This window comes from Abrus precatorius, unplaced genomic scaffold, assembly GCF_003935025.1.
Source record: "Abrus precatorius isolate BTA unplaced genomic scaffold, Abrus_2018 Scaffold7, whole genome shotgun sequence".
NCBI lineage: Eukaryota > Viridiplantae > Streptophyta > Magnoliopsida > Fabales > Fabaceae > Abrus > Abrus precatorius.
In genome coordinates this window covers 35,444,569-35,457,835 of record NW_020874417.1, presented here as the reverse complement: position 1 = coordinate 35,457,835, position 13,267 = coordinate 35,444,569, and the positions used below count along the sequence as shown (strand labels likewise).

At 31.3% G+C, this 13,267-nt stretch overlaps 3 protein-coding genes across 3 annotated transcripts; 2 read left to right on the top strand and 1 right to left on the bottom strand.

The window, feature by feature from the left end:
* Positions 1 to 291: 291 nt before the first annotated feature.
* Positions 292 to 1,104, top strand: LOC113871899. Its single transcript, XM_027508989.1, has one exon. It carries the CDS (start codon positions 292 to 294, stop codon positions 1,102 to 1,104), a length of 813 nt encoding a protein of 270 aa, XP_027364790.1.
* Positions 1,105 to 5,091: 3,987 nt separating this feature from the next.
* LOC113871897 (protein LIFEGUARD 4-like) lies at positions 5,092 to 6,422 on the top strand. Its single transcript, XM_027508988.1, has 4 exons — positions 5,092 to 5,353; positions 5,471 to 5,584; positions 5,976 to 6,133; positions 6,222 to 6,422. The coding sequence occupies exons 1-4, from the start codon at positions 5,092 to 5,094 to the stop codon at positions 6,420 to 6,422; spliced, it is 735 nt and encodes a 244-aa protein (XP_027364789.1).
* Positions 6,423 to 11,293: 4,871 nt separating this feature from the next.
* Positions 11,294 to 13,010, bottom strand: LOC113873330. Its single transcript, XM_027511402.1, has 3 exons — positions 12,146 to 13,010; positions 11,982 to 12,059; positions 11,294 to 11,858 (listed from the first exon to the last, which is right to left on the bottom strand). The coding sequence occupies exons 1-3, from the start codon at positions 12,854 to 12,856 to the stop codon at positions 11,853 to 11,855; spliced, it is 795 nt and encodes a 264-aa protein (XP_027367203.1). The 5' UTR covers positions 12,857 to 13,010; the 3' UTR covers positions 11,294 to 11,852.
* Positions 13,011 to 13,267: the final 257 nt, after the last annotated feature.

The following is a 13,267-nucleotide window of genomic DNA, read 5'->3' as shown; positions in this document are numbered from 1 at the left end:
AGACCCAACAACACAACACAACACACGACCAAAAGCTAAAGCTGCAATTTCTGACTTCTTAACCCCGAGTCACACACACACAAGCACAAACACCCCTCTCGCGCTTCTCTCTCTCTCTCTCTGTCTCTTTCACTCCCTTTGACTCCAAACCCATTTCCATTTCAACCAACACGGCAACCCCTATTCATAAATTTTGAAACTCTTTCGCGGCCACGCTCAAATCTTGACACTATTCTTTCTATCTAACTCTATCTCCTCTGTTTCCTAGAAACAGAGTTCCCCTGTTCGGCCATGGCAATTGAAGTGTGTTCTGAGATATCCAGCGCAGGAATCAGCCCTCGCATCTCATTCTCACACGATCTGAAGAACACAGACGATGAAATAGTCCCTGTTGAAGATCGTCATCGTGGATCAGACCTGTGCCTCTTGGACTCAAGCTCCGATTTCGTGTTTTGCATCACCAATGGCTTAGCTCAACAACTCTCTTCAGCTGATGAACTCTTCTCCAATGGCAAGATTGTTCCAACGGAGATCAAGAAGGTTTCCAATGCCACACATGAACCCCATCAACCTCCAGAACCCGCTCGATCTCAACCTGCAAACACTAGATGTACGGAGAAGAAGAGGCTCAAAGAGTTCTTATCTGCAGCCTCTGATGAAGCAGAGAACGAAGATGAGAAGCCATCATCCAAGTATTTCTGGCAATTCAAGCGAAGTAGCAGTTTGAATTTCGATACCACTCGTGGGAATGGCTTGATTCGCTCGCTACAGTTCCTATCACGAAGCAACTCGACTGGTTCAGCACCGAATCCAAAACAAAGAGAGCTTCCAAGGGAGACCCAGAAGCAGAGGTTGCAGAAACAGTCCTCTGTTTCAAGCAGAAGGTCATCATCTTCCTCTTCAAGTTCAAGTACATATTATTTTTATAGTTCGTCTCAAAAACCTTCGTTAAAGAAAAATGGTGGATCCTCTGGTGCTGGTAATGGTGTTAGGATTAGTCCTGTTTTAAATCTACCACAAGCATATATTCCCAAAGCCACTGCCAGGTTTTTTGGATTTGGTTCATTATTCTGTAATGGCAAGATTAAAAGAAAGAAGAAATAGAAGAAAGTTTTTATTTACTTGTTTATTTTAAAATGTCTCGTTCATGATCAAATCCTTGATGGCATATGGGTTCTGGTGCTGTCTGTGATTTTGGTTCATGTACTATCATGTGAGCCTAACTGGAACAAAAAGATTAGTTTTTTTTAATATGCAATGGAACAAAAACATTAAATACCACAGTTGAGTGATGGAAATGGACAAAAATAATTCATGCATATCACTATGTTTAGGGCCAGGGAGACAAGTAAACAAGGAATCCTTCTTTCTTGGTCTCTCCCATGCTCTTTTCCCCCTTCTATCCTTTTTAAATTTTCTGTTGATAATTACATGTGACTGCCTTTTGTTCATTTTAACACTGATTCAAGACTTGTTTTAAGGGTTTTATTTTTCTTCTTGTTTGTTCATAAATATTATAAACCAACTGTTCAATGGGTCCCCTAATTTTGTTCTTTTTGTTTTATTGTGCCATCAGGACAAAGCAGTTCAGTCAAAAAGAACAGGTTAGAAAAAGAAATCATTGATTAGAATGACCCTCTATCTTTTAGCTTACACATTGATAGTTTTTTTTCAATTTAAATTTTTTGAGCTTGTTTATTTAGTTGTTCGTTCATAAGTCGTAACCACCCCCGACATGGCCCATTCTTTGAATTCACGGTCTTAACCAATTAATGTGACTTCACAGAATATTGTAAATATTATCTATGTTTTTTCCTTTCAATGTGGCCCATTCTTGAATACATAAGTCATCAATAAATGACTTTATAGAAGATTAGACTATTTAAATAGTTTATTTCCCTTTTATTGCTTAGGGGTGGGGTCCTTGACATAACTTCCCTGAGGTCCTTTAAACAGAATCGTTAACTCCATGACCTGTAGACAAGAAACACGATAAAATGGAATCAAATAACACGTCTATGCATCTATTTATTTATTTACATTGGATTGTGGTACTGGAATATCAATGACGGTGTAAATACTTAATACAGAAAGTTTTTAAGTAGATGATGAAGGTAGTCAATAGTCTTTCACTGTATTTTAATCAGCTTGTCAGATGGTGTTCTTATAAGTACCACTCTGATAAAGTTAGAGAAATCTGAAATTATACATCTAAGTTAAAGAATTTTTTCCATGTATAAGTGTTGATGGTCCTCAAATTGAGTTTATCGCCTTTTACATCTGATATTATAATTATCAGGTACACAATGTATTTATACGGTCTGTTGTGACATTTCTAATAAATGTATATTTATCATAAGTGTGAGATAGTAAACATGTGTATGCAATGGTTAGATTACTCTGATTACAACCGAATTTGAGGTAGACTTAGATGAGAGCATAGTAATCATTCACTAATCAAAGACTTAATAGCCAATGTGTTGACAATGTTGGGCTGATCATAATGGATTGGGGTTGTAAGGCTAACTAGGACTTAAACCCTTGAACGGTTCATTATAAGGCTAACTAGGACGTGCACCGTTCTTAGATGGTAAGTGGTGTTAAATTGCCATTGGAGTCTAATTTATTATCAAAGTGAGTGAAGGAATGGAAAAGAAAATTGTTAGCCAAGCAAAGCTGTCTTGCTGTACAATGGGCAACCGAAGGATTGTCCACTTGAATCAAACGTGGCTTCGGACCATTAAAGAGATAATTAACTCTGTGTTCCAGCAACATCCTTAAATGGGTTGTAGGTCCATTAAAACTAATAATAAATGGTGTAGTGTATGAGAAATGGAGTGTTAGAATAGGTTTTTGAAGAATTATAAAAAAATAATTTATAAATCTTTATTTTTTTTCATAAGCTTTTTATATAATTTTTTAATTTTTTTAATCTTATTTTAATAAATTTTATGATTCAACTCATACTATAAACTTTATATGATAAAAACTTATTGAATAAACACTAATTAAATTACTTGCTAAAACAAATCAAAATTTTGAAACTCAGAAAAAGAGACTAGGGGAAAAAAAGTTGAAAAGCCTCGAAGTAAAAACAAACTCAGGAGGGTATAAGAAGAGGGGAGAGGATCCATCAAAACGAAGACAGGCTAGCGAGTATGGAATACAAGCTTAAACAATAAATAAAAATAAGACTTTGACATTTAAAGCTTAAATAATACTAATAAAAAAAAAACAAAGATAAGTCACATTTAAAGCAAATCAGTAAAACTTGACCAAATTAAAAGATTAAGATATTTCCAGAGAAATGAGTTGTCTAAATTAAAAGTTTACTAACATTTTCTCTTTACAACATTGAACATGACCAACACATAAACTCTGACAATTGGAGAGGCCACACCACACGTTGACCCAAATGGGTCTTCCTTTTTAAGCCCAAATCCTTCCCAATATGCCATTTAAGTGGATACCTTTCCATTGACCGTTGGTATTATAAAATACTCCATCCCTCTTAAAGTAGGACTTTATATATATATATTTGGAAATTGAAATGTCAGACTCATGTTTTGCATGCAGAATGGCACAGTGGGTATCAATGCTATTTAAATTCTTTATTCGAGGTAGGATATATATATCTCAGAGCTTGACCCCTCATGCTTCTAGTTGAAGCCTACCAGTTGAAGAAATCACTGTCAATATGCTATTGCCCCACATTACAGCATTATAGCTAACATATGATTTTAAAATTCATTTTTATCCTGACTGTTAAATTATATTGATCGTTTCACAATCAATTTTTTCAGTCTAATCCAATCCAAGTTTTGAATATAATAAACTTCTAGCATTGCTGAATTGCCCCACGATCTTTCCCAATATACAATATTCCATACATTTTTTAACCAAACGCATAAAATCATTTAAAGAACAAAAAAAGAATGCCAGTTTAAATAACTGCAAAATCGCAGCAGAAAATAATAGGATTCATAAAACGACTAGTGTGCACTTAATAAATAATGTGTCTGTTTTGAAATTTTATTTAAGTTTTTGAAATAATTTATTACTTTCTTATAAGTCATTTTCAATTTATTTCATTAAATTCAAAAAAAAAACTATGCTCTTTTTATAAGGTTTGTAGTTGAACTTATAAATTTTTCGTTGTTTACTAAGAAAATTTTGATAAAATATTTTTGTTAAAGATTTTCTTAAAAAATATATTTAAAGACACATAATACAAATCGATATATAATAAATTTTATTAAAAATTATAAAATATGATAAAATTCAATACACTAATCATATTAGATATTATAATTTTTAGTAAAATTCCGTTAATTAAATTATCTGCCTAAATGTATTTAATATACTACTTATGCTTTTATTTATCTATTAAGAACAAAATAAAAAGGCTATATAGAAAACATATTATTTTATTAAAATTAATTGTCAAACTTAATAATAATAATTTATCCTCAAATAATGACTTTTTTTAACTCTTAAATTACTCAAATAATATACAGACCAAATGATATTAGTAGAAGAATAACAATTAATAATATTATTCTAAATATTTACCTCAAAAGATAAATAAAAATAATTGTTTATTAAATAAATAGAAATTGAGATAATATTATATAACGATCGATGATGATGAAATTATTATCGATTGATAATTATATTTCACCGGTTATTTACGTGCGATCTAGAACAGCTAAAAGAGTTAACGTAAAATTGGTTTACATTTACATGCAATTTTAGTCATTTTTAATTGAGAAATTCTATTCATGCATCATTTTTATACAATTTTTAACCACGATGCTCATTAATAGTTTGAAGACAGCGAGGAAGAGCTATAAATTAATGAAGTACTTCACCAATCACCACCACCACACACTAAAATTATACCAAACCATTTCTATATATGCATGCATTACAATATCGGCTTCAGTTTAAACCAAAAGAGAGAGTATAGCAACCATCCAAGAAAACAACAAAGACATTGAAATAACACATATATCCTCGAAAACCCATTTCTTATAGATAGATATTCATATATCATTTTGTTGGTGTGTAGGGCTTTCTTTTATCACCGCCATGGGGAAGGGTGACATTGAGGCTGGGTTCTCCCATGCACATATGCATGGCAATAGCAATAGCCTCTATCCATCGATGATAGAATCACCGGAGCTACGGTGGGGATTCATACGCAAAGTTTACACTATTGTTTCTGTTCAGCTTCTTTTCACTGCTGCATTCGCTGCCCTCTTCATCTTCGTTCCAGTTGCAAGGGATTTCGCTAGGTATAATAATTATCGCCTCTTGGTGTTCTTTGGAGCCGCCATTTTCTCATTCATACGTAAGCCCTTTCATTCAACCAATATATTTTATTAAAGCTCATTATGGGTCGTTGGAAATTAATTAACAATATGTATCCTCATCATTGCACCTAACTTTTTCTCTTTTGGACATGCAGTTTTGTTTGTCTTGAGCAAATATTACAATAAACACCCCGTGAATCTCGTTCTTCTTGGTCTCTATACCCTCGGCATGTCTATTACAGTCGGATTTGCTTGTGCTTTTGTCGATGGTATGAATCGGTTTTTATAATATTATTCTGCAGAAATTAGAATCAATACACCATGTCTTTCTATATATACTGGGATTCTTTTCTTGCTTTCATTAAAACGTACGCAGTTGTATGTATAATCACCTTCGTTTTCTAATCACGGACCATCTTTTAACGAAAATGATTTCTTGATATCACATTTTAATATATCAAGAGTGTAAGTATTACATAATTAAAGTTTCACATTAATAAATTAGCCACTAATTAAATAATATATAAGTAAAAGAGCTATAGGTATAAATGAAGTATTGAAGAGGATAGATTCAGACCCGTGTACGAACGGTGCAATATTAAAAATTGAATTCACAATAACTTGTGAGTTTCTTTGTGTGCATGCACGTACGGGCAACAGCAAAGATCGTCCTAGAGGCTGCATTGCTGACGGGTGTGGTGACCGGGAGCCTGACTATGTACACATTCTGGGCTGTAAAAAGAGGCAGCGATTTTAGTTTCCTAGGACCCTTCCTCTTTGCTTCCCTTATGGTCATGTTGTTGTTCGCAATCATTCAAGTAAACATTTGATCATTCACTTTCATTTTTCCCAATTTTCGTTTCACTTTTTCTAATATTATTATTGTGACTATTTATCATTGAACAGTTGATTATCCCTCTTGGACCCACGGGGCGTATGCTCATTGCTGGCTTCGGTGCACTAATAATGTGTGGTTTCATCGTATATGACACTAATGACCTCATAAAAAGATTTAGCTACGATGACTACATCTGGGCTGCTATTGCCATCTACGGTGATATTATCAACCTCTTCATCTACCTGCTTACAATTTTGAATGATCTCTAAGTTGAAGGCTTCAAGGCTTTTACTTTGGTGCATCTTAATTTTTCAGTTCTCATCCACTTTCTTTAGATGCTCGGGCCTCACAAAGGCCTGATTATAAAATCATTGTAAGATTTTTATTAACTGTCTATCAAGACAAGAAATACATAAACTACGAAACATTTTCTTCAATTTTTCTATAAAAGAATCTTTTAGTCTTAATTATAAAAAAATATACTCATATTTTAGATATATTAATTACTAAAATGAGTAAAAATATTTCAAACTTTTAATCAATAGTTATTAAAATTAGAGATTTTGTAATTGAAAAACACATCTTAAAGAAAATCTAATTTGATTTCTCATTTTAGTCAATATACTTCAATAATTATTGAAATGAAGACATTAAAAATAGAATATTTAAAATTTGAAATTGAATAAAAAGGACGATTATTTTTTAAACTTTAATGTCTCATTTTAATTAATAGCATAACTTAAATTTTAATAAATTGATCGTAATATACAATATTTAAAGAAACACTTCGGTCATTTTCGACAATCATTGAAAAATTTATTTTTTGACCAATGGTGTTGAATTGAAAAAATTGGCTTTAAACAAGAAAAAAATTAAAGAATTAAGAGCTTATTTGCTTTCTATTTTTTAAATTTTTTTAAAAATAAAAAATAAAATTATTTAGACAACACCCACATGCCACGAAGACAACATGTGATTTTTTTAATTAAAAAGATATAGAACAGTTTTTTGGCACTCCCACGTTAGAAATAACTGGTTCATGGTAAAACCGAAACCAAAAAACATCACTAGTTTATTTTCCTATTAAATTTTAACAACGTTTGTGGAACGTATAATGCAATTTAAAATACAAATAATGGTAATACAACGATTGTTTTTTAGAGCGTCCTTACACTCGGTTAGTAAAAACTTAATCTTCTAAGTTACAATAACAAGAACGCTTACTAGTAATGTTTTTTTTTTTTTTTTTTTATGTATACATAAATAACAATAAACCTATTTTTAAAAGATAAATAACTTATTTTATCTATAAAAAAAACTATAATAATTTTAAGAGTGTATATTTTGTCAAAAAATATATCTATTTATCTATCAACTAACTTTAGAGCGTCTCCTTGGGCCAACTTTGATTAAATGTGAGTTTTTATATTTAAATAAAAGTGTTTTAGAAGTGATTTTAAAAAATAATGCTTTTAAAAATTATTCTCTTTTTCAATATATCGTCAAGCTTCTCTTTATTTAGTCATTAAATTTTAAAAATTGAAATATTTTAAAATTTTAAAATTTTAAAATTTATTTCTTTAATTTATTTATATTTAATGTAATAAAACATATCCGTACAATTCAAAATTTGTTAATAAAATATAATTTTAAGTTATTTATAGTTATCTATTTACTTAATAAAGTTTATCAAATTTAAAAATAATTATACAATATACTTTAATTTTTATTTTAAGAATATACATGCAATGTGCGGAGAATTCTCTAGTTATTAATAATGTGATGGATGTGTTCTGACGAGATTATTCGCACCTTTTGAAATGGCAAAATTAGTTATTTGAATGAATCTTTTTTTTAAATCCATTTTTAATTTTTAATTAAATTTAGTTAGCTAATTTTTATTTTCATATTAAATTAGTTCTCTAACTTTTATTTTTGACTCCAAATAATTTTTTATTGTAATACTATTAAATTTGTCCAAAAAACTCATCAAATATTATATTTTTGAATTAATATTTGAAAAAAAAAATTAGACAACCAAATCACTAATTTTATAATTAAAAAAAACAATTGACATATTTTAATAATAATTATTAAACAAACTTTTATTACATTCATCCATTCTAAATTATTTTTAGACTTAGTTTCTCTAATGTATGAAATTCACTTTACCATCCGTTTATATGATATGATTGGAATTACATTTTAGATTTTAATTTCAGATTCAAATTTGTCATAATTGTAATTAATCTACAATTTTAAGTAGATTTTACGTTTGAGTGATACAAAGAACTATGACTTGAAAATTGAGTTCTAAATTCAATTATATTTATGTTGTTCAGACATCAAATCTAAAATTAAAAAATGAAAGCAAGTATAAATCTGTTATTAAAAGTTTATTTACTATACCAATAAATAAACAAGTTTACACATAATTGTAATATAATGGTTATTTTAAAACAGCAATTTAATTAAGTTAACCCATTGTATTTTAGCCTGTCTTAACATCCTCTAATTAATAAATAGGATTGGGATGGTTCGGGTTGATTTTTCAAAAAATAAAACATTTTCAACCAAGTCAAAATTAAACCAATCCAGTGAAATATTCAAGTAAGGCCACCTAGTTGTATAAAATATTTTAATATTTTTTTTGTTTTTAAAACAAAAAAACAAATATGTAGGTTAGCTCTGCACTCAAAGACCCTTGATTTTTAGATGTGGCATCAACAATTTTTTAAGTGTTGATTAAAAATAAAAATGATCAAAGTTAAATATTTTATATTTTATAAAATTATCATAAAATTATAATTGTAAACTTAAAAGGACTTTCAAACATAAACAGAAAAATTAATAGGTTCAATTCTATATTTACACACAAATCTATATGTTAAACAGACATTTAGAATAAAAATAAAGAATTATTATCATTTATTGCAAAATATATTGCTTAGCTTTAAATAATTCAACTTATATTTTGTCATAGATGTGCATACATTTTATTGTAATTATGATTATATTTGATTATATTGCAGGTGTTTCATAGAACTTGGAGATGAATAATTCAATAATTAATTTATAGAATATTAACTCAATTTTTTTATAAATGCAATAAAAAATAGTAAACAGTAAGAGTATATTTATTTTCTATATTAATTTTTTATTTTTAAAAATAAAATATAATACAAAATTATTATATTATATTTTTAAAATAGAAAATAAACATGCTCTAAGTTTTTTCACATTTTAATTAGTTTAATTTTATACCTACTTTGAATTTATTTTTTTATTAAACTTTTTATTTCTTTCTTTGAACAAGACATTCTCTTTACAGTAGGATAGTAATATAAATAATAATTAAGAAAATAGTAAATAATGAACTTTCCTACATATTTATTATTAAGTATATTTATTTCATTACACATTTTTATTTTTTATTTTTATATTAATCAGATATTTTTATTAACCCTTAAAGCTTGTTTGGTAAACAAACGTTAGTGATAGAATATAAAAGTATAATAGAACAATAGTTAAATAAACTCTTATTTTATTTTATATTTAATGTATACTAAAACAATAAATTAAATATGTTATATTATCCAATATTGTCTACATTTTAATTTAGATCCTTGGAAGGATAAAATTTATACAAAAGTAAAAGACTCAATAATTTTATAAGATAAATTTATTATATTATGTTAACTAACAACCACAAGAAATAAAAAAGGATAAAAGTTATCCTACTATGTTATCTTATTTATTATATCCACTAAACGAATTTATAAAATTTCATCTAATAAATCGCTTCTCAAATTATTAAAATTATAACAAGTTATAGATATAATTTGAAATAAAATTATAATTAGCATGACAACATTGATGATGATAATAATATCATAACAGTAATGATAACTTGATGATAATGATAACAAAAGTGATTATTGTGATTATGCACATGAATTTATATTTTAAATTTAAATAATTACTAAAAGTAATTAGTATAGACATGATATGATAATTTGTATCTTATTTGTTTTAAGACACGAATGATAAAATATTTACTTACAATAAAATATAGCAAATTGTAAATACTCTAAATTTATTTATTTAAATAGAACAAATTGTTATTTTTGGTGATAAAATTTATTTATTTTATTATACAACTAATTTATTTAATTTTTTTGCTTTTATAAAGTAGTGCAGTACCTTGGACAGTAATTTTGCAAAAGTAAATGGTTAGGTAAAAAAAAAATGATCAAGATATTCAATTTATGGGAAGGGAGAGAAAGAACTTGTCCTAAGTAATTGACATGTAGGAAGTACAATGTATAGATAGATAGATATTAGATACCAGCAAACGGTAGTTTGCATTTGCCAAAGACACTGGTGGTAAATTGTTTGGCTTTACCTGATAGTTCCATACTTGGTCTAAGCTAATTTTCCTTACTCAAGTTTATCAAATTTGTGCAAGTTTTACATTTCACAGACCCAACAGATTCAACCTCAAGACAAATCAATATATAATGTGTAAAATAAACCCTCACGCTGTATGCCTAATTAAACATCATCCCTTTGTTTTTACACGCGTACGCCATAAAGGTTGCTGACTCTTCCCTATCCCTCTTCGCTCCTACTCCTACTGCATAAAAGCAATCACACTGTATGTTGCCGCCATATTTGGAAAGTCTATTATAAGCTGAGTTGAGGGGAAGAATGAAAAGCTACCATTCTATATACGATGAACAGGAGCATGATCACCGAGGCCACCATTTAATTTAAGGCCTTGAACACTTCAATTTTCTTATCAGCAAAACAACTTGATAACGTGTCTCTTTTGCAAGCAAAACAGCATCTTTATAGACTTACGTATTATTTTCACCCCAGCAAAGAGAAGAGGCGCAAGGCTTTTAATTGATATATAAACTAGATTATATACAAATGTAACAGTGAACTGACAAATAAACTAGAATGCATTTATAGTTACAATACAAGTTCTTCCTACAGATTTAATTACAAAAGAAAACAGAGAACATTGGCAAGGGAATAAACAGAACACTAACTACAAAAGATAAACAGTACTAGCTGGCTAGCTACAGAAGGATCTGCATTCATAGTTACAATTCAGCAACTTATAGTTCTTGCTGCAAAGGAAAGTATATGACCACGTAAACTGTGATTCTATTCCATGATTTTGTGCCAATCCAGCATCACTTCCGAAGCATATGGAGTCTTTTAAAGTATCGGAATTTGGGGGACAAAGGTAATAAGGAGCAATGCTATGTTGCAAGCACAATCTCTCATAAACAGAGAGTCAAATTCACATAACAAGACTAAACAAAAAGAAGAGATTAGACTGTCAACTCTGAAAAAGTGACACATTCTATTAATGTGAAATCAAAGTTTAAAATTGCCAAATTATATAGCTTTGTTCATGAAACTACATAGCTTCAAAGGCAAACTAGAAAATCAGATAAGTGCGGTATCCACTTGAATCATGTATGATACGGAACTATCATCTCTCTTCAGAGAATTATTCTATAAAACAAAATAATGAACTGTGTTTTCATCAAATTCAAAAACAGCACTGAAAGCAACAAAGGCATGTATCACTGGGAAACACCAAAACGTCCATGAATCATCAAATCCCATATCCTACGGCCGAATCAAAGCCAGCGAACAAAATGCCTTCGCCAATCTCAATGCTACCTCTGCCAAAAACCAAATCAAACAGTTAACTCACACAATCTAATAAAATTCCAAAACAAAACAAATGGGAAAAGTTATCAAAGACCAAAACAAAAAGGTTTATGATTCAAATAGCATTCACGTACCTTGCTATTCTCAGGAACTTCAGGAACCTTGTACGAATCAGCAGTAACCTCCGATAACCACATGCCAGGGAAAAGAGTCTGAACAAGAATAAAATTCAACCTTTAAGAGACAAAAAGGGAGAAAAAGAAAATCAAAATTAAAAGGGGCTTGGGAATGAACATACATCCAATTGCTTCTGAACGATTCTGGGTCTCTTCTTGGGCCTCCTGGGAGGCCGGTGACCCACCAGCTTCATGAAATCTTCCTCAATTTCCTTCTTCGAAAGCGCCATACAAAACTTCACCTTCTCCTCCTTCTCGGGAGAGCCTCTCAATTTGACGGCGCCGTTATGAGTACGTAACGGCGACGACGAGCTCGCCCTCTTCTCCTCAAACCTCAACCCCTTCCCGCCATCTCCCACCACCGGAGCTCGCCGAGTCCTCAGATTCCACGTCCTCGCTCCGGCAGCCGGCGCCGGCGCATCTTCCTCCATCGTCACCGGCGGCAACGGCACAGCCTCCCCATCGTTCTCCTCCGCGGCCTCCTTCCCCAGAATCTCGTCCTTCATCCTATCAGCCTCCGTTTTCAGATCAAGCATCAGCTTCTCCCTGACGGCGTCGATCCCATCATCGCCGTGGATTCGCGGTTTGATCACCCTGGCCCTCTTGGTGGACTCGCCGGCATTATTCGGCGGCGGCTCCAATTCTCTTTTAGCGGTAGTCGCCGGAGATAAGCGATCTCCGGCGTCGGCAGAGGAGTCGGAGGGCACTTTCATGCACCTGAGGTGGCGCTGACTCCCCCACTTCAAACAGGGCAACATGAAATTGTGAAGAGGCTTCGATCTCTCAAGTCCTAAAGCCATGCTCTCTTCTTCTCCCAAACCCGTAAAGACCATTGATCGGCAAAAGGAGCAGCAACTGCGCCCAGTAATTCAGCACCACCCAACCGAGAGAGCTTCCCCGGCTGAGGAAAACCCACACCAAAGACGCAAACTTTGAGGGAAGATTTTGGTTTCGTTTCCAAGACTCGCCGGGAAACGCAACTTCTTAATTTATACAGCCAAAGTGAAGGAAATGAAGAAATGAGAAAGAACGAAGGAAGAAACGAAGGCGGTTTTAACGTTCGGGTTGGCCTTCTGGCCTCTTTGCTAACGTGCGCACTAGGTGCTTTTCTTTTCTTCTTTGCTTTTTTCCCGGGTGATACGTGCTTTTTTTTAAGTGCCACTCAGCTCAATCTCTGCCGTTCATCTTCTCCACTCTGATTTCCTCTGATTCGATCATGGCCGTTTATTTTTAATTCTTTTCTA

Coding starts and splice junctions, on each gene's coding strand:
- LOC113871897 (XM_027508988.1), top strand. CDS start 5,092: ATGGGGAAGGGTGACATTGAGGCTGGGTTCTCCCATGCACATATGCAT. Junction 5,585..5,975: donor TGCTTGTGCTTTTGTCGATG/GTATGAATCGGT, acceptor TACGGGCAACAG/CAAAGATCGTCCTAGAGGCT. Junction 6,134..6,221: donor TGTTGTTCGCAATCATTCAA/GTAAACATTTGA, acceptor ATCATTGAACAG/TTGATTATCCCTCTTGGACC.
- LOC113873330 (XM_027511402.1), bottom strand. CDS start 12,856: ATGGTCTTTACGGGTTTGGGAGAAGAAGAGAGCATGGCTTTAGGACTT. Junction 12,060..12,145: donor TCGTTCAGAAGCAATTGGAT/GTATGTTCATTC, acceptor ATTCTTGTTCAG/ACTCTTTTCCCTGGCATGTG.
- LOC113871899 (XM_027508989.1), top strand. CDS start 292: ATGGCAATTGAAGTGTGTTCTGAGATATCCAGCGCAGGAATCAGCCCT.